Here is a 20,149-nt window from a genome sequence, read left to right on the forward strand (position 1 = left end):
ATCCCCAAGTCTGAAAGGCAAGTACTTTATAGCCATTTGCTCCTGGAGAAGCAGTGTTGAGAGTGTGGACAAGTCTCTGGCTGCTTCTGGCTTCCTGCCTTTTGCACAGCCACCCCCACCCCCACCCCATTGCCTGCCCACCCCACTGCTCCACTCCTGTAGATCGGCCGTGCTACCTCATCCTCTTCTTGGGAAACCCAAGTTGCCTGGGAAAACATTTCTTAAAAGACAATGCCGATAATCTGGTTTCTCTTTGTAATTACTTGAAGTTAACCTAAGTTCCAATATGAATTCTTTCTTCAGAGCTTGTGAACCCATTCTCTGAGTTTGTAACAGGACTAGGGAGAAATGTTGAGCTGTGTATGTGGTAATGTCGTAGTCGATGCAAACGATTTTAAGCATTAGAACCATTGTTTTATGTGTGGACTCTCATCCAGGGTTGAAATACATACATAAATGAATCAGGTAAATGCCTTCCCCCCCATTTTGATTGACTTGCGCCTTGCCTGGGGGTAGAGCTCTTGCCATCAGCCACCCACCTGCACACAGGACAACCAAGGCGCTGCCGAAACCCCTCTGCTGGGAGCCCAGAGGCCCTCAGAGCACGGTCTGAGAACCCTTGTACTCAGGGGAACTGCCGTTCTCCGACTCTTCTCTAGGAGGCATGGTGTTTTAGTGGCCAAAAAAAAAAAAGGAACATGAAAAGGAAATTTGTTTCACAAGTCCATATGCATCAAAATTCAAAATTTTCTAAATTACTAGGAGCTTCTATAAGATGGTCTGGAAAAAAAAATAAGTGGAGGGTTTAAAGTCTGTAGGTATACATGCATGTTTTTATGAATGTTATGTAAACACACAAGCACAAGTGAGGGCATCCTGTTCAGGGGTTCTTAACCAGTGTCCCACTGTCCCCCAGGAGTTCATGAACTTGGATGGAAAAAAAAATACATCTTTATTTTCACTAGCCTCTAACTGAAATTTGGCATTTTATTTATTAGTATAGGCAACAAATCACTATAGTATTAACAGCACCTATGACTCACTAATAAAAAATCACAGATATGTTCATATCCCATTAACTTGTATATATTTCAAAATAGAATTTTTTGCTCATCACTGCAGAATTGCAGTAGTTATTAGATCTGCTGCTAGATCTTGTTGTTTAGTGTGTTAATAAAGAAGCACGTATATTAGTACATCACAAGGTTGATAACTGTATTTCAATGCAATTGGTTTTCTGTGTAATCCTATGTATTTTGTTTCAGGCATATAAAAACCTTGTTCCGAAAAGGCATTCATGGTTCCACCAGACTGCCCAAGGGTCCATGGCACAAAGGAGATGAGCTGAATGATTAGATAAATTGTACATTTTTTAAAAAGTCATATATTTAGCACATTAGCTGAGGAACTCTGGAATTTAACCAGTGTTGTAAAAAATCGCAATAATGTTTAAAACAACAACTAACACAAGCCTCAAGGACAACCTTTTCTCCAACTCTCTCAGGCCCGCATATAGTGCTAGAATTTGTAATGAACCAAAGCAGCTGAGATTCTAAAAATTCTCTGCCAGCTGACCTATGCTTGAAGCTTTTATATCAACCTAAAGCTGGCATTGGAGGGATTCTTACCTCACAGGCAGTGAGTATTGTGAGAATAGATTCCTCGTTTTTCCTCTCTCCCCTTTCCCTGCAGAGTAGCTGGCACAAAGATGGCGCTCGGTGGTCGCTTGCTAAAGGATGAAATGATTGGGAAGCCCGCTTCATCTATGCACAGTTTTGCCCCCACAAAATCTAGCACTTCCTAAGGAAGCCACTGGGAAGACCAAATGGGCTCAGAAGACGAGAGCGGGGTCAGAGTCCACTCCTGCCATTCTCCCCCAGGCTCGCCCTCTGCGCTTGGTTTCCCCAGGTGTCAACTGGGGTCCCCACTTGTGAGGAGTCACAGAGGTGTCCTCTACAGAGAGCCCCAGCCTCCCTTCTCTCCTTTTATTGGTAAAATGACAATAGGGTCATTGTCAAAGATATGCTCACCCATTGCACTGGCGACCACCGTGATGGTTTTAGAAATATGTCTGCTCTTTTTTAATACCTATTTGTGAACCCCAAGATTGGAATCCTTCAAATTAAGCCAACTTCTGATTAGGAGGTTCACATAATGGACAAAATGATGTGGTTTTGGCCACAACATGAGTGCTACTTTATCAGCAAACTCATAAGCAAGTTGGGAGCTCATTTAATTACCCTCCTCAATTGGTTGTTCCTCTTAGGATATGATTCCCATAACTTTTACAATCCCAAATTGCATTCCCCTGGTTTTAAAAACTCTTTATCTTTCCTAGACCATCATAGAGGGAAGATTTAAAATTTTAATTCCCAGCTCTTAAATATGCATAATGGAGAGTCTTTCTCATTCTAGGAGATCTCTGCCGTGTTGACATATTTTCTATAAATCAATTAAAAACGAAGTGGCAGAAATATTGATTTAAAACAACCTGGTGGTGAATTATTTTTGTAAAACACACAAATCACCCTATAAGGTAAAATCATCACCTAAAAAATTATTCATTATATGAGTTCAATTTTTGTAAGTTTTTTTTTTTTGCACATGGCATATGCTAATATTCGGTAACATTTTTCTTTAATGATCGTCATAATTTTGAATAGAAAATAAATACAGTAATTTTAATAGTGATTTTAAGAAACACATAAATTCATAGCCTTACAGTATGAGAGCACATTCATTTGCATTTAGGGGGTTGGAAAAAGTGAAATTTCCCACCTTAAGCATCTTCTTTAAACAATCAAATGTATGAGCTTTTGACAAAACCTCTGATGGTGCTTCCCTCCCTCCTTAAACCAAAGCCAGTCACCTGAGCTCACTTTAGCCTTATTTATTTTTTATTACAATGCAGCAACTTCATTACGAACTTAAATTATTGGACTTTGCTGCTAAATATGATGCCTTCAGGAGTGACAGAGGTGTGTCGTTTTTCTGCCACTAAGTGGCCCAGATTGTATATCATTTTTATTATCTTCTCTTTCTGTCCTCCCAGTTTGCTGCCACTTGAGTGTGGTGCAGGGAATCTTTGGCCTCGTTTTCACGGTCATTTAGGTCTGACCACGAGGGTGTCTCCAGGCCCCTCTGGTGAAGAAAAGAGAATATTTTGCCACTCCAAGGAATGTTTGTGTTGACATTTGTTTATGAAAATTTAACTCAGCAGGGTTGGGGTGCCTTGAAATAGAGAAACCTATTAGCATTTGTTCATGGAAGAAATGCTAAGGGCCTGAGCTGGACCAGTGGAAATGGAAAAAAAAGGAACAAATTCAAGAGATGATTGGAGGGGAGTGGGAGTAAAATTGACAAAAATTTATGACTGGTTGATGATGAAGACCATGGATATGAAAAATCAGATTTAATAAAGTGGTTTGCTGGGAAAAATTTTTTTTCATCCAAAAGCAGTTCATGGCCATTATAGAAAAATTAGAATGTCCACATCCCCAGTGACCTGGAAATAGCACTTTTAATACCCTTATTTATGTTCTTTATATATAAGCACACACATATGTTTATGGATCTATATGCAGTGTGTATGTCTTACATACATTTCTATTCTATCCATACCATTTGCTAACCCCCTTTTTTTCCATTTAATGTGCAACTTTCCAAGTCAATAGAAAATGTCTACAACCACATTCTGTTATCTGAATGTAGCATAATTTTGGATCTGCTAAACTAATTCCCTACTGAAGTATATTTAGGTATATTTATATTTATAGTAAATGTTTGCTATCCCAAATAATGATTTACAGAGAACTTTCTTAAACTTAAGTATTTGAAAACATCTTTATTATTTCCTTAGGATAAATTTTCAGAAGCAGAATTATTGGATCAAAACAGACATGTATTTTAAAGGCTGTTGCTGAAAGTGGCACATTGCCCTTCAATAAGATTATTCCAGTTTATACTAATAACAGCCTTTCAGCCCAGGTGACTGGGAAGAAGTCATGCTATTCAAAGGGATAAATTACGTACGAAGAGAGCTTGTGTAGGGAGAAGATACTAGGTTCAGATTGGGATGTGGTAGCAGTTAATTTCCATTATCTCCCAATATACTCAGATGCCTTCAGGAGGAAGCAAGTGTGAAAATGATAGTAATGAAAGTAAATTAATAATAGCTGGCACTCATTGTATTGTCACTGTGTGCCAGTGAATTATCCCACAGCTCCATGAAATAGGTCATAAAATTACCCCCATTTTATAGAGAAAATGGAGGTCTACAGACCTTGAATGACTTGCCCAAGATCTTACAGCTGGTAGGTGGTGGGACAGGGATTTGAATTAAATCCCATAGAATTACAGTGTGTAGAGTAGCTGAGACTGCAGTAACTGGTTGTGTCCTTGAGGAAGTACCGTAAAGAGATCGTTACAAGGAAAGGACTGATAGATACCATCAACTTGACAGCAACTCTTCTGTTTTTCCAGCACGCTGCCAATTTTTCATGGTTTTTCTTCTCATTCTTCTTCTGCTCCTATAAATATCGTCCATTCTTCAAAGCAAGACCAGTAGTTTTTCAGTGATCATTTCCTTGACCACCCCAACCCAACCCATCTCTCTCTCTTCTTCTTGCTTGGATCCCACTTGATATCTTTCACTGACCTCTTTATCTCATGCTTTCTTGGAATGATTATTTCTGAGTGCCAGGTTTTCCCCGAATGCACTGTGAGCTGTTTAAAACAGTTGCTGTCAGCTAAGTTATTCAGATGTTTTTGAAGTTATCATAGAGCAGGCCTTGGGCTTAATTTATGTAATGTCATTTGATCCAGAAGAGGAATTAGAGGCTCAGAAAGGTAATTTGCTCAAAATTCACATAGGTAAATACCTACATAGAGTGTAAACATTACTGCTATACGGCTTTGAAGAAACCTTTCGGAAGGCAGGTTTGGATTTTATGTCAAAATTAAACTTTATAAAATTTTAAATCTTCCAAATCTAAAACTTCATTTTAAAAATAAAATTGAGGCTTTCTTTGGAAGTTCACTCTACCAGTCAAATCAAGAGATTATTTCCTTGATAGCTACTTGAGCAGGTTACCTAGAATTTTGTACTTTTATCTCCTTTCTTATTTTTCTTCCTTAATTTGTCCCTTCTGAAAATATTTAAGTCTGAGATTTCCTTGCCTGACAACCTCTTTAAAGTGAAAACTGTTTTTATCTAGTTTGACCAGATTGTCATCTGATAACCTTGTTCTGGACCAATATGTAGCCAAAGAAAAACCACTATAGTTATGTGTGCCTTAAAGTCAGTGGCTTTCAGAAGGTAGAAAAGAGGTGAACAAATAACCTTAGAAAACAAATGATTTTCACTTTTTATGGGATCAAATATTAAGCAAAATTGAAGAGTAAAGATCATTTACCGGAGCAGATGTGGCTTGAGCAGTTGAGCACCTGCCTTGCACATGGGAGATCCTGGGTTCCGTTCCCAGTGCCTCATGAAAAAACAAAAACAAACAACAAGCATCGCAGATGAAAAAACCAGCTCGGAGAGCTTATGTGGCTCAGGGGTGGAGAGCCGGCTTCCCACGTACAAGGTCCTACATTCAATCTCTGGTCCTAGGTACCTCCAAAAAAAAAAAATTTTCATTTACAAATGATTCTGAGGATTCCTCCAAAATTAACTAAATTTTATTGGAAGCTTTTCCCCAGTCTGTGTAAACATTACTTCTTTTGCTAATAACAATCCTCCAGAAACTCTGCTTAAGGTGTTTATCCTCTTACTGACAAAGTGGCAAAAAAAATTAGGCAAGTGAGAAATTTCTGGATAGTCATTTTATTTCCTATTATTACCGTAATATAGAAACCCACAGATTTTTGGCTAAGATGCTGAGTCCCTTAAATAAATTGTAGGATCTGGAGAAAGTTTAAAAACAGTAACAATATGGAGGATTATTATGATTATCTTTTTCTTTTTGGCAAGGGCAAGTATCAGAAATTGTATCTTGAAAATAAATATATTTAGTGATTATACACATACACAAGTATAGGTATATATGTTGTATAAAATATATTTTTTTATAAAGACCATTTCTTTTAAAAAATGGATGTCATGCATTACTTTTAGCATGGAAAATGCATTTACTGGCACATCTGTATTCATATTTATTTCCCATGTTTTCTCTAATAAGACCAATGTTAACTTAGCAGGAAAAGTTTACAGTACCTGCTAAGATTCTGTTTACTTTACAAAAAGTAGATATTATTAAACTGGGGAGAAAGATTAATGTGTTTCCTACTAATTCCATAGAAGAGAACGTGTGTCTTTAGTACTGTTAATGATTGGGGCCTCTCATTATGTTAATAGAATAATCTGTTTTAGCCTTTGCTATTTTCCTTCTAAAGAACTTCTTAGCATTTAAAGGTTAATATGTTACATAAAGAACAAATATCTTAAGACAAGTGTTTTTATTACAGGACATGTTGGGATGGTTTTTATTAAATTACGGGATGATTTGAATGGGGAAAAAGAAAAAGTACATCACTTCTTGCCCTCGACTTTAATGCCTTTAATCAAATAATGACCTTCTGGAAAATAGTTAATTTTAAGCATTTGAAAAGATCAATACCACTTTGCTACCAAAAAATGGCCTAGATGATGAAATTTGATGTATTTCAAGTATCATTTCACCCTTTTAACCTAGTAAATAATTTAAAATGCTTTCAATATTGCTTTGCCACTGTTTTGTCTCTCACTGTTTAAAGTGTTAGGATTCTTTATGATAAAAAAGGTTAGAAGTTGGTGTGTGAAGTTTCCATGCTGGCACCTGGAAGTGGGTTCTGTGTGTCCCTGTGAGAGCCCCCAAAGTAATAATATGTTTTAAGGTCACATTTCAGACAAAGTGTCTGTAAAGTCTAAAAGGCATGAAAATGGAAGGAATCCTTCTGCAAAGTTAAAGCGATGGTTTAAAATATTAGTCACTTTGCATCTTTTGTGATATCTTTAAACCTTTATGCTAAAGGTGGAGGATTCAGTAGCTCTGACAATTAGAATCCATTTTCCACAGGCTTATAAAACACTGGTATGAAATTACCCTTGAGTGCCGACAGCTTTGTAAATAAAAAAAAAAATTGCCCTCTATTAGCATGTTTGTGGGCAGATTAAAAACTGTCTTCATTAGCATAAGTAACACTTACAGATTCTTTTAAAAGTAGAAAATTATTTGCTGAATGATAAATTGCTAGCTCTATACTTAGTTGTTGTTGAAAATGTACTCGCTCAAAATGCCTGGTGTAGTTTAGTCTACAGTACTGAATTTTTTGTGTTAGAAGTACTGTTTAATGGATTATGTACTTAATCCTTATTCCTCCTAGTTGCTAAAATGTAATTCATGCTTTCCACTAAAATGTTTGTATCAAATACCTCCCTATTTAGATTGATTTCTTTTAATATCATATATTATTATACTATATGCCCCAGAGATTGGAGCAAAATACTCCTGCAAATAACACATAAAAGATGAGGGGGAGGGGGAGGGAGAACAACATACAGACTATAAAATGTTTTGCTTTTTAGAATTCAAATTACTAGTCTATTTTTAATGTATTTTTCCTTCTTAGTTGCTGCAAGAATTATTTGCCACTTCCCTTCTCTTTTTATAGGTCTTGGTTTAAAAATGCATATGTATATACCGACAATATATACATATATGTATATTGCGTTAAATCACTATTTTCTCAGAGAATGTCGAAGTCTTTTTTTCCCCCTGAAAATCTATTTGTGTTACATGCACCCAGCTCTGTTACAACCAGGCCCATGAGTGTTCTTTTTTTTTTTTTTAATGTGTGTGCAGCTTTATAAGTACAATAAATTATTTCGTGGAACGAGGGTTACTTTCAAACTCTATTAAAATCATTTTGTACCCCTCATAAGATAAAAATGTTACAAGTGAATTGACTTGAATTAACTGTTCTAAAAAGAGCGGATTGGAAATCAGAGATTCAGAGATTGAGTTTGGTTGAAAATTAGCAGCTGAGAGATGAAGGTGCCAGGAATTTTATTTAAATGTGGTGCAACAAGATTCTGTCAGTAAAGCACATCATTAGAATATTGAGTTTAGAACTGCTAATTTTTCCTTTAAAATGAGCATACAGTCATGTGTTTCATGGACCATAATAAATTGCCATTGTGTTGTCATTGAGTTTGTTTGGCTTTTTTTTTTTTTTTCCCCAGTACTGGTTTGGCAGCCATTCTCCGTTTTCTCTTTTTTTTTTTTTTTAATTGTACATTTCTTTAATAAATCCCTTACCAAAACCAGTTTGAAAGAAATGTTACTTATTCATACGGTCTTAGGTTTAGCATCTTTTGCACCGTTTTCTTGCTTACGGTAGCAAGACATTTGCAGATGGCTCTTGGTTACTATAAAGTACATAACAGTATTTCCTTTGTGGCAGATGGATTTAAGACTTTTAGTTCTCAATAAATGTAGGTTTACAATACATAACTTTACAGGATTTGTGTTGTATATAACAGGTTTGAACATATTATCTCAGAATTCATCTGCATGGCATTTTCAGCTTATCCAGGGTCCATGCCAGTTTTTTTTAAGTAATAGGGGAGTGCTGTGATTGATAGCAACAGCTCAAGGCGTGATTTTGAATAGAAACAAAGGGGTTAGAACAGAAGGTGTCAAATTAAACTTTGTCAGTTTGAAAAGTAGTAACATCCTGAAAGTTTTACTAATTTATTTACATGTGGCTACTGTTTATATTTTGCCCTCTTTATATGCAGTGTAATGTTGGTTGGCAAATTTACTACGTTTAAAGTTTAGGTTGTTCTTTGTACCATTTTAGTTTCCTGAGAATGGATTGGTCTCATTATTTTACGACTGCTAGCTCCCTGTCTTTTCTACTGTGCAGAACAGTCGTGATCTAATTTGATTTTGGAGAGTGGATCCCCACTCCCCAAGTCTTACACTATTTCAAATCCCAGAGACCTCTCCTAAAAAGCCTGATCATGTTTACATTTTGCAAGAAAGCACTGCGTTTTATTCTTCATCTCTCCTCTCCCAAATAAATCTATACATTCGTTATTTTAAAACCGATACAGGGCTTAGGAAATCATTATTTTCACTTGTCAAATATTGTAAATATTCTGACATGTTCATTGTCTTCCCAAGTTTGTTTGCTCTGTAACAATATCACTTATGGAAAAGTCACCTAGAAAAAAGTACTGGGAAATTAGAAAGCATTTGGTTTCTTTACTTGCTTTCTGCAAAACATAGATCAGATTACTGTCATCATTAATAGAATCTCAACTGATAGAATTTGAAGGAGTCAAAATATTCCTAGGTATTTAAATAGTATGAGAATAAATCAGTCTTGTTTTTGCCATTGTAAATTGGGAATGAGCCAATTTGTTTCTCTGCTGACAAAGAACTAGCATGTCAAAATGTCTGCTTTCCATTATTTTTTAAGAGTTACGCACGTTGAGAAAGCACCCCCGCCTTTCTCTTCTTTTGGAATACCCTTGTAGAACTAACAGTTCCCAGCTGCACCATTAAATATTTTTCTAAGAAGCATCTGATTTCAGTCTCTTAAAATCATCGTGTCTCTTGAAAGGCTAGCGGAGACATGCTTCAACTTATAATTCATCAAATTATTTTTAGAGAAGGAATTAGAAGTATTATTTAAGGGCAGAGGTTAATAGCAAACTACTGGAAATGTTATGTTAGTCATGGGCAATTAATAAAAATAAGGATCCGTCTCGTAAGTACAGAGACACAGAAGTGACAATATGAGCAAAATATTTGTTGAATGAGTCAGGGCTCTTTTTCTGAAATATTTGTTAAACCAGCCTGAGTGTGATTGTTTAGGAATTAGCTATCATTATTAGCCATTTTAAAAGAACTAATGATTTTCTTTTCCAAAGAACATCTGTGATCCACATGTTTTTTCACATATATCCAAGTGCTAACTGATCCCTGCATTACTTCAGAAAGTTTGTAAAGGGTTTGAAAAATCATTGGATTATTTTTTTGGCTCTAAGAAGCTTTCTTACATGAATTGCTCTTAATTTAACTTTTAGCAATTTTTAGTTACAAGCATTTATTTCTAAAAAAAAAAAATTCTCCAATGCTCAGTGTTTTAGCGGTTATTGCAGTTGTAGAGTACCAGCTAAGTAAAAAAAAAAAAAAAAAATCTGTTCTTCATGAACCTTCTAACTTGTCTTGAAAGGTAAATAAAATTGTAGTGATTTGCTGTGTTTAGGCTTAGGGACCTGTCAGTTGCATAGCTGAAGATCGGAGACAAGAGGAGAGTAATCTTAACCACAGTTAATAGTCAAGCCTACAGGAAGATATATATCTAAAACCTACACAGCAACAAAGCATAGAGGTCAAGCTTAAAGAAATAGCTTTAAGATGTAGGGAAATATAAAATATTTTAATGGTTTAATCCAGATAGCAAATATTTACTGCTAAGAACTATATGAACATCTCCAGGGCACCATGTGCAAGTGGATCTTAAATACTTCCCTGATGGGCCAGTTTTGTAGGCAATATTATATTCACATAAATAGAGCTGAAATAGGCTATATCATCGTATTATTCTGGAAATAAGCACAGAGTTGCCACAGTTGAAAGAGAAGCATGTTTCGTGGTGTTGTAATCACATTTTTTTTAATTAATATTTTTTCAGGTAAGTCTTCGTTTCACTGCCTATTCTCTTTGCCTTGAATTATGCATTCAGTGGCATCAAATGCATGATTGTTTGACTGTCCCCATGTATGTACTTGATCAAAGGACCCCTTGAGTGGAGAATCAAAGCACTCACAGAAATGAGCAGATCCCACAAAAGTTAGCACCAGTCGCTCCTGACGAGTTAATAGGTGGGCCATGGGAAGCTACTGTATTAGTTCTTCATCTTCTCTTTGGAAAAGATTTGGGAGCAAAGGAGGCCACTTCTTTCCACTGTATTTTGCAATCAGAAGGAGAATTTTGTCTCCAATGAGAAGAAAGGGGAGGGAAGTCGTGCCATCCCCTGGCCTCAACCCAAAGCTAACGTCAAAAACTCCTCGGCTAGTTCTGAAAAATCAAGTGATAAACCTACTTCTTTCCCCATCCAACTCATTTCCTGGGGAATGCCCAGGAAACCCCGCAGTCCTGGGCTGGGTTCCCTCAAAGCAGAGCCTCCGATGGGGAATCAGGGGCCCCCCGCGGCCTCGAGTCGGGGAGGGCAAGTAAGAATGGCCGTGAGAATGTGGCAACTTGTAGGCTGGACGGGTGGGGGCAGGAGGTCGAGGAAGGTGGAGAGAGCAGATGGAAGGGGAGAGCTGTCCACTTTGAGACCACAGGGCAGGGAGGGGGTGCAGCTGGGTCAGCCAGTTGTCCTGGCCACCCCGGTGGCCTTCCAGGCACCTCCGGGGAGATGACTTCGAGACACTTCTCCAGACAGAGCTCCCCCGGGCGCTGTCAGCAGGCAGCACAGCAGCTGCGGGAGGGGTGCCTGGGCTGGGGACGGGGATCTGGAGACCCCCACCCATTTGCTTAGTGCCCGTCACGGCGGCCAAGAAGGTTCGAGATGCTGGGTAGAGGATGTGTTCTGTTGGACCACGTCATTCCGGATAAATAATCCCAGAACCCGAGCCTCGGGAGGCAGGTTCGGGCCTTGGCATCCACGACCCACGACGGCCTTTTTTCTCAGCCCAGGATTCCTACACTTCTTGCCCGGCGAGTCCTGTGCACATCCCGCGGTGGGCAGGGAAACGGGCGGCGTCAGGTTCTTTTTTGGAGAAGTCGCCTTGTGCCCCTGCTGGCCACGGGCACTTGCTCACTCAACGACAGAGGCCCCTTCTCTCTCTTGCCCTCTTGTACATACGCACACTTGCATTCAAACGTTTCCCTTCCTAATACAAAAGTGATCAGTGTGGGGAACCTTTTCAGAAAAGAAGCGTTTCCAAAATCTGCCCTTTCCCGTCTTACATCCCTGCCGTTTCCTCACGTGGCCAGTCAGGTTTGCTTCTCTCCTAGTTCACGTTTTCCACGCACATGCTCTCTTGCACTTGGAGGCTCAAAAATAACGTCCCCTCCCGTTAAGATGTAATTCTGAGCATTGACCAGAAAGAGAGTGGCCTTCTCAGCAGCCACAGTTAATCCTTTCAACAGGTTTTTTTTTTTAAGATTCATTTTTTATTTCTCTCCCCTTCCCTGCCCACCCCCCCCACCCCAGTTGTCTGCTCTCTGTGTCCATTTGCTGTGTGTTCTTCTGTGTCCGTTTGTATTCTTGTCAATGGCACCAGGAATCTGTGTCTCATTTTGTTGTGTCATCTTGCTGCATCAACTCCTGGGCAGGCTGCACTTTCTTCTGCACGGGGCGGCTTTCCTTGTGGGCACACTCCTTGCGCGTGGGGCTCTCCTATGTGGGGGACACCCCCGCGTGGCACTCCTTGCGTGCATCAGCACTGCGCGTGGGCCAGCTCCACACGGGTTTGAACCCTGGACCTCCTATGTGGTAGACAGACGCTCTATCCATTGAGCCACATCCAATTTTAACAGGTTTTTAAAAATAATTTTAGGCAGATCTGGAGCGTGTGGAGCTTATAAAAACGGTTCGCCTCGTGCCGGCGCTCCCCCCCCCAGCTCCTCACGGGGAAGGCCAGCCCCTGCCCCGTGTGCGCGCACTGACCCGCTGCACGCTCGTCTCGTAGGGCTGGCTGTGCGAGCTGTTACGCTGGAAGGAAGATCCTTCTCCAGAAAACAGGACCCTGTGGGAGAACCTGTCCATGATCCGGAGGTTCCTCAGTCTTCCTCAGCCTGAGCGCGACGCCATCTACGAGCAGGAGAGCAACGCGGTGCATCACCACGGTGACCGGCCGCCCCACATCCTCCACGTGCCCGCGGAGCAGATGCAGGTGGGCGCACCTGGGCCTCCGCGACAGGGGACAGGGGAGGGGACGCTCTCGCCTGAGAAGAGGGCTTAGCGTTTCTCCTCTCCCCGCCAGTCTGGGGTCATAGGCTTTTTAGCCGGAGGTGACAGGACACTGCCATCTTGCGCAGGGGGACGAAGGGCAAATCCACACACGTTTTCCAGCGTGTGTCCCGGGTTCCTCTCTCCTCCCCGTCGTCAGAGTGACAGGAAGCCCTTGCTTTTTTTTTTTTACACTTTTTTTTAATTAAAGTGAATAGATCACAAAGAACATTACATTAAAAACCATAAGAGGTTCCCGTATACCCCACTCCCGAACCCCCACCCCGTCATTTTTATAAATTGTATTTTTTGGAAGACAGATACATCACCAAAAAATGTTGCATTAAAAAACATAAGAGGTTCCCGTATACCCCCTCACCCCGCACCCCACTCCTCCCACACCAACAACCTCCCCCATCGCTGTGGCCCCCATCGCACTTGGTGAACACGTTTTGGGGCACTGCTGCACCACATGGATAATAGTTTACATTGTAGCTCACACTCTCCCTCAGTCCATTCAGTGGCTTAAGGCAGGATATATAAAGTCCAGCATCTGACTCTGCAGTATCATTTAGGACAACTCCAAGTCCCAAAAATGCCCCCACATCACATCGCTTCTTCTTTTTACACTTCTTGTTTGGCACGTCTTTGTTAGAATTGGGTTCTTTGGTGTGTAAGAGCTTAACTTTTTGTTAGTTTTAAAATCAGAATATGAACACCTTCAATTTTTTTTTTCTGATGAACACCACACTGCCCCCGAGGAAATAAACGGCTGTTTCTGTAGAAGTCTCTAGAATCACGGTCTCTGGACTTTGGATTCTGTCCAGAAAGAGGAGGGGCCATTGCCCCTCACCGTGTCGCTGTCTCCCCACACCCTCCCAGGACACGGGTGAGGGGTGAGTCATGGCCGTCTGTCTTTCCTTGAGCGTCCCTCCACCACCACCCTTGGGAAGGCAGAGGCTAGAGGCGCGCTCTTCCCGGGCCTGCCGACCCCTGCACCGTGGCTGGGTGCTGCGCGGCCCCGCTCAGAATTTTCAGCCTTGCAGGAGACCTGCTGGCCATGGCCGTGACCAGCAGTTCAGCCCGGCGCTTGGCTCGTCCTGCGTCTGTGCCCACTCACCCACTAAGCGAGGCCCCTCTCCATTTATTTGGAAGGTTCCGGGATCAGGTAGTTTGTTGGTGCTCTTATGGCCTTGGCCGCTAGGAAGTGTGTTGTAATTTAGCTTGAGTGCTCTGACTTATTCCTCTTAGGTCTAAGGGGATGTTTCTAGCTTTCTTCTTTGAGAAAATGCCATTGCTTTCTAGAATCTTAAAATTTTGCTCTTTGTTGAATCACCTGTAGTATTTCTTGATATTGATGTGGGGAGAAAAAAATATATATATAAATGGATATATATTTAAAGCTAAAAACAATAATAGTTATCCATCCATCAGGAAAAAAAAATCCTTGGGTGTATATTAAAGATGAAGCAAATTGAAAAAGAGAATCCCTTAGGATATCAAGCCCTAAAATAACCGTGAAAGCCTGAAAAACTTACTGTTTAGCAAAAACAAAAAAAGAGGAAAATGTATGTTAAGTAATAAAAATAGGACTTGTTTGAAAATGTAAACTGTTTTTAATAAAATTGCTTCTTAGGAGGATAAAAGGAAATGCTCAGGCACAGTACAAACACTCTAATATTTTGCCGCACATTTGGCTTGATTTACTCGCTGATAAAAATTATGGATTTAGAGTGCACCGTATGTACATGTGTCATACATTTGTTATGTATAATTGTGTATGGAAATTGCAGCACATATACAGAGACTAATTAGGAAAATGTGTCTGTAGACACTAAATTTAAATCCCGATCACATCTGAGTTGACTACAGACAAAACAGTTCGCTAGCCGTTGTATGATGGGTTGAACCTTTTTGAAAGAAAAATTCTTGCAGTGTCAGCCTCATGTGGTTTGGGAAGAAACTGTGCGTGTGTTCAGTGGGAACTGTCTGGTAGGAAATTCATAAAGCCGAGAATCTCAAAAATCATTTGGAGTCATGAGGGGAGAATCCTGAAGGAGAGCAGAAGCTTATCCATTTCATTTGGAATTTAAAAATGACTTTCTGTTCTTGCCCCATGTCCTAGCTATAGATGAAACGGCTCCCCTGCTTTCTGATAAGCAAGGACAGTGACCCCCAAAAGGTGCCTTTGTTCCTTTCTAGTTCATGTACTTTGGGTTTTTCTTTTCCCCCTGATGGTTTGAGCTGGGCTGTGTGTTCTGAATCTGTGTCCCGTAAAGGCAGCTCTTTTGGGGAGTCCTGGCTAGGTGTGTGCTAACTCGGGGGGCTTTGTGTAGAAGGCGAGGAAGGCTTGCTGACCGTCTCCTGGTTTCTTTGTAGCAGCCGCCGCCGCCGCAGCAGCAGCAGCAGGTGCCGCCGCCGCCCCAGCCCCAGCCCCAGCAGCAGGCAGGCCCCCGGCTCCCCCCACGGCAGCCCACCGTGGCCTCCCCGGCCGAGTCGGAGGAGGAGACCCGGCAGAAGACCCGGCCACGAACCAAAATTTCCGTGGAAGCCCTGGGGATCCTCCAGAGCTTCATCCAAGACGTGGGCCTGTACCCCGACGAGGAGGCCATCCAGACTCTGTCCGCGCAGCTGGACCTTCCCAAGTACACCATCATCAAGTTCTTCCAGAACCAGCGGTACTATCTCAAGCACCACGGCAAGCTGAAGGACAACTCGGGGCTGGAGGTGGACGTCGCGGAGTACAAGGAAGAGGAGCTGCTGAAGGATTTAGAAGAGAGCGCCCAGGATAAAAACACCAACACGCTCTTCTCCGTGAAACTAGAAGAAGAGCTCTCAGTGGAAGGAAACAACGACATGACCACCGACCTGAAAGACTGAGACAAAAGTGTCGCTTTCCTTCCGCGGCGCCGCCGGTGTTTACTGACAACGAGAAGCCCACCTTGTGTTCTCTCGGAAAACCTTGGTTGTTCGTTGTTTGGCCAATGAATCTTCAGAAACTTGCACAAACAGGAAGGTTGGGGAAGAATCATTCAGACTGCACTAAATGTTTTCTCTGTTTTACAAACTGCTCGGCAGCCCCAGGTGAAGCATCGAGGATTGTTTGGTATTAAATTTGTGTTCACGGGATGCACCAAGGCGTGTGTCCCGTAAGCATGAGACCGGTGATTTTATTATTTTTTTTTTTTAATTCTGGAGCATTCAAACAAGCATTATAACTTCTGTGATTATGATTTCCTTTCCTTTAATAATTATTTCTGTAACACTCCACACTGATCTTTGTAAACTTGCCCCATATTTTAAAAAAAAAAAGGAAAAAAAAAAAGAGTTTGTTACTCTATTGTATGTTACAAAAGAACTATAGACTGTGGAATGCAGTTGAAAGATGACATATGCCAACAAATGCCTTGTATTATATGGCACTGCCGTAATTCAAATTTGTTTTTATTTTGGAAATAAAAAGGTTCACTGTAGTTTTTTTTTTTTTTAATCATTCTCATTGTTACATGATCTAAAAAAAAAATGAAAAGAAAATGTGAAACACAATTTAGTCCTCATTATTTATTTGTAGATCCTGCAGCATCATGTTGTAATTAATTTTTTGGACGTTTCCGTTAAATGTAATATTGCTTCTCTTGTTACCATACTGATTCTTTTCTATTTATAAATGTATTTTGATGGGCAGTAAAACAAAGTGTCTTAAAAGTTTTAAATAGAGAAAATGTGCTTTACACAGTTGCCTATAAAAAGTGCTCTATGTTATCCAAGCAATTCATACTATAAGCTTCACTCTTATTGTTGTATGCAATTTTTACTATCATGCAAATAAGCTTAGGTAAATAAAACTAATAGATCACCTTAGAAAATTATGCAATTAATGTGAAAATAATTGATGTTTGCAATGTGTCTTCCTTTGGTTTACAATCAATTTTAAAGCTACATCTGTATAAAATTTCTGTATAAAGGTGTATTTCTTTTCTATGAGTTTATGGCTATGAAAACACCAGCTATTTTGTTACAGCTGGCTGTTTTTATAAGTGTATCACAGTTTTCTTTATGCAGAAACGTTCTGATTAGGAGTGGTTATTGACTGTAACTACACAATTAAAATTGTTTGTATGGTATGACACGGTAGGGCTTGTCTGCGTATGTGAAGTGACTTTAAAGAAGAGTTGTCAAAGGATGGCCCTCTCGTTTAGGTGCCTGTTAATACTTTCTTGGTGATGTTTTACTGGTTTTTAAAAGAAAATGAAAGTCACTTTGAAACACTGTACATTTAGGTCACAAACACGCATATTTTTAAAGTTTGACAGTTAAACGTTTTGCTTAATGAATTGTGGCGAGCAGGGTGGTCAGTAACCAACGAGAACAAGTCCAGTCTCTGGCAGCGATGCACTTAGAATAGATGCATCTGTTTTTATTTTGCAGTTCTTCAATTTTCCTTAAGCTAACGTATAAATATTTTTAAAGGCTGCTAGTAGTAATATAAAATAAGTAGGAGAAAGAATGGGCCTTCTGTGGAAAAACCCTTCGGTAAGCAGTGTTTTTTCTTACAAGTTATGAATGGAATATTAGTTCACTCTGAGCTCACTTGTTTGTGTATGTCCCAACTAGAAGACATGAAGAGTCTAACAGCACACCTGGAATTTAACCCAGTCTTCAAAAGGTAGTCGCTAATTCTTGAAACATCAACCTTAATAAGCCCCAAGATACAAAGGGAGGTATGCTGAATGTCACTTAGGAACGGAGCCCAGTGTTGGCAGGGGTTTGGGTTTTTGTTTTGTTTTTTATTCCCTCTATCTTTTGCTTCCTCTTTTTAAGCCTTCCTGGTTGCTTTTAGTGCGGATGTCTCGGTTCTTTGAGCTATGGTTCTGTGGTTGCCCATTTTCTCTCTCTCCACCATTTCTCCCAGCCCCAGTGAGCTTGTTGGACACCTGGGCTGCTTTAACATTGAACTTTTACCTAAGAAATGGGATGGGGAGCATTGACAACTACCAGTTCAGCTTTCAAATACCACTTTTGAAGCACAGGTGAGCTACTCTAAAGGCAACTGAATTGCTGCAAACTTAAAATTACACAGAAGAAGTTTCCAAATCATTTTATTAACTGAAAAAAACTTTTCAACAGTCTTACTAGAGTTGAGGAAAGTAATTTGAGCAAACTAAATTTGAATTAAAATAGAAACTGAATTGTATGAAATAGAAAGGAAATAGTTTATCAATAAGTTGCGCACACATATCTTCCTTCTTTTCCCCAGGTTTATAGTCTAGAGCAGAGGATAGAATTGTTTTTGTTTTTTGTTTTGTCAACCAGTCCAAAACTTAAGGTGTCAGATAAGAATTTTAGGCCTTTTTACTTTTGAAGAAATTGACTTGTAATAACATCTTCCCATTCCCAATAACTTCCTAGTGTTTTGAAATAACATTTTCAATGAATTGATGAAGGCGTGTTAGAAATCAATGTAACAACGGTAACAAAATTCTCAGACCCTTTCCTTTGTTAAATCAGTATGCTTTTGCTAATTTGTTATTTTGAACCAAGAGAAAAGAAAAAAGCACATGTTAATAAACAATGAATGTCATGATGGAGTGAGCCAAAATTACTTTCAGAAAGATGGGCGCAGTGTCTGGGTCATCTTCCACCTGCTCCCCATGTCACTTATCGTTCATGTCATTGGCCTCTCGTTGCCAGTAGCTGTGGTGAAACGTTAGCAAGCTTCATGGTGTCCACGTATTTCAGAGACCTTTCAGGCTGGGCATGACATTGCGCTTTGTGCTGTTAAGATCGTAGCAGAGTCAGGTAGTTTACGGGTAATATCCAACCTTGTACATCTGAATCTGTCGTGGATTCCTTCACTCAGCACTTTGCCACTAATTTGTATTACACTCTGCGGCCATATCATACTTGCACATTATGCAAAAAAATAATGTCGATAGTATTTCCTTGGCACACAATGTGCAGAGTGGACACATAACTTTTGAAAACCAAGGTAACTAATAGATGTGCCCTAGTTGTGTGGCACTTGGTTACAAAGTCTGTACATATCATGTATGAAAAGTGTATTAACAGTACTACAGAATTCTGAGCTTAAAATAATTTTTACAAGTAGTGATATCCATATCTAACTGTGCGTAACTAAAATACATAGCTTGACTAGAAAACATTTTCAAGATGAGTAAAAATGCGAATCCCATAATTACATTATTCAGTTCTGCCCTAATCTCCATTGTTAACATCTGGCTGATATTAAGGTCCTTGATTGTTACACAGTAATAGTCTCAATAAATGAGGTATTCTGAACTGCCTGGTGATATTTTCAAAAAGAGCAATTAAAATGTGTATACACTATAACATAGCTGATAGAAATAGGACTATTATGTTAAAGCAAGCCAGAAATTTGCATGATAGTATGGAAACCGACAGGTCCAAAAACATTTAGCATATCTAAAATATTAGAAAAATATTGATACTGTAGTCTATCTTACAGATAAATATTTTTGACTTTTTAAGGGGTCATCTTATGGACTCAGCGTTTCTTCTGAGGCAATTCTTTTACTGTAAATACTAAATACATGTGTGTCTTTTTGACAAAGGATAAAGTACAATCTATGAACGTGCACATTTTTTATAAAACGTAAAGTACCCTTATTAAAGACGTGTGGAAGGTGTATGTCCAGAATCCTTACTATACCTGTTTAACAATACCAGATGTTAAATAAAAATAGTTTGGAATTAACCTTTTAAGAGAGCAACCTTTTTAAGCCTGTCTGACCCTATCCCAGATTTAATTTTATCAAAAGAACTCCACCAAAATTCAGCTATGGCTTCTTGCCTTGTACCAGAGTTGTGTATTTTTCTGTCCCCTCTCTTCAGCTGTCGATACCCCTACCTGACTTGGGTCCTGTTCTCTGGTAATGGTTGATGAGGTGGTTGATGAAGGGTGCAGGAGAGCAGGGCATTGCATTAGTTTCCTTGCAAAGTAAACACTCAACATAGAAACTAAAGTGGCGTATTTTGCACCAAGTTATTTGTTTACCCTCAGCTGAATCTCCAACATTGGCTTTTCTGTGGTATCCAAATGAGAAGTTTCCATTACCACGACAAAGCACTCCTGCCCTAATCCCCCACAAAACGCTGTCCCATGTACTGCTCTGATTCTCCAGTCAGTAAAACCAACAGTGCCTGTTAAGAG

The 20,149-nt window shown here is 39.8% G+C and overlaps 1 protein-coding gene across 10 annotated transcripts in view; it reads left to right on the top strand.

Annotated features, from left to right (window-relative positions):
- SATB1 (SATB homeobox 1) overlaps window positions 1-19,693 on the top strand; it is a 97,998-nt gene extending 78,305 nt beyond the window's left edge. For 8 of the 10 annotated variants that reach the window (XM_071212877.1, XM_058290777.2, XM_058290778.2 and 5 more), the window contains exons 10-11: window positions 12,698-12,901; window positions 15,337-19,693. In XM_071212877.1, the coding sequence (XP_071068978.1) occupies window positions 12,698-12,901; window positions 15,337-15,837 (705 nt within the window). In that variant the 3' untranslated portion in view covers window positions 15,838-19,693. The remainder of the gene's footprint in view (window positions 1-12,697; window positions 12,902-15,336) is intronic. The other 2 variants (XM_058290782.2, XM_058290781.2) reach the window with 1 other exon arrangement.
- The last annotated feature ends 456 nt before the right edge of the window (window positions 19,694-20,149 follow it).

This window comes from Dasypus novemcinctus, chromosome 31, assembly GCF_030445035.2.
Source record: "Dasypus novemcinctus isolate mDasNov1 chromosome 31, mDasNov1.1.hap2, whole genome shotgun sequence".
NCBI classification, from domain to species: domain Eukaryota; kingdom Metazoa; phylum Chordata; class Mammalia; order Cingulata; family Dasypodidae; genus Dasypus; species Dasypus novemcinctus.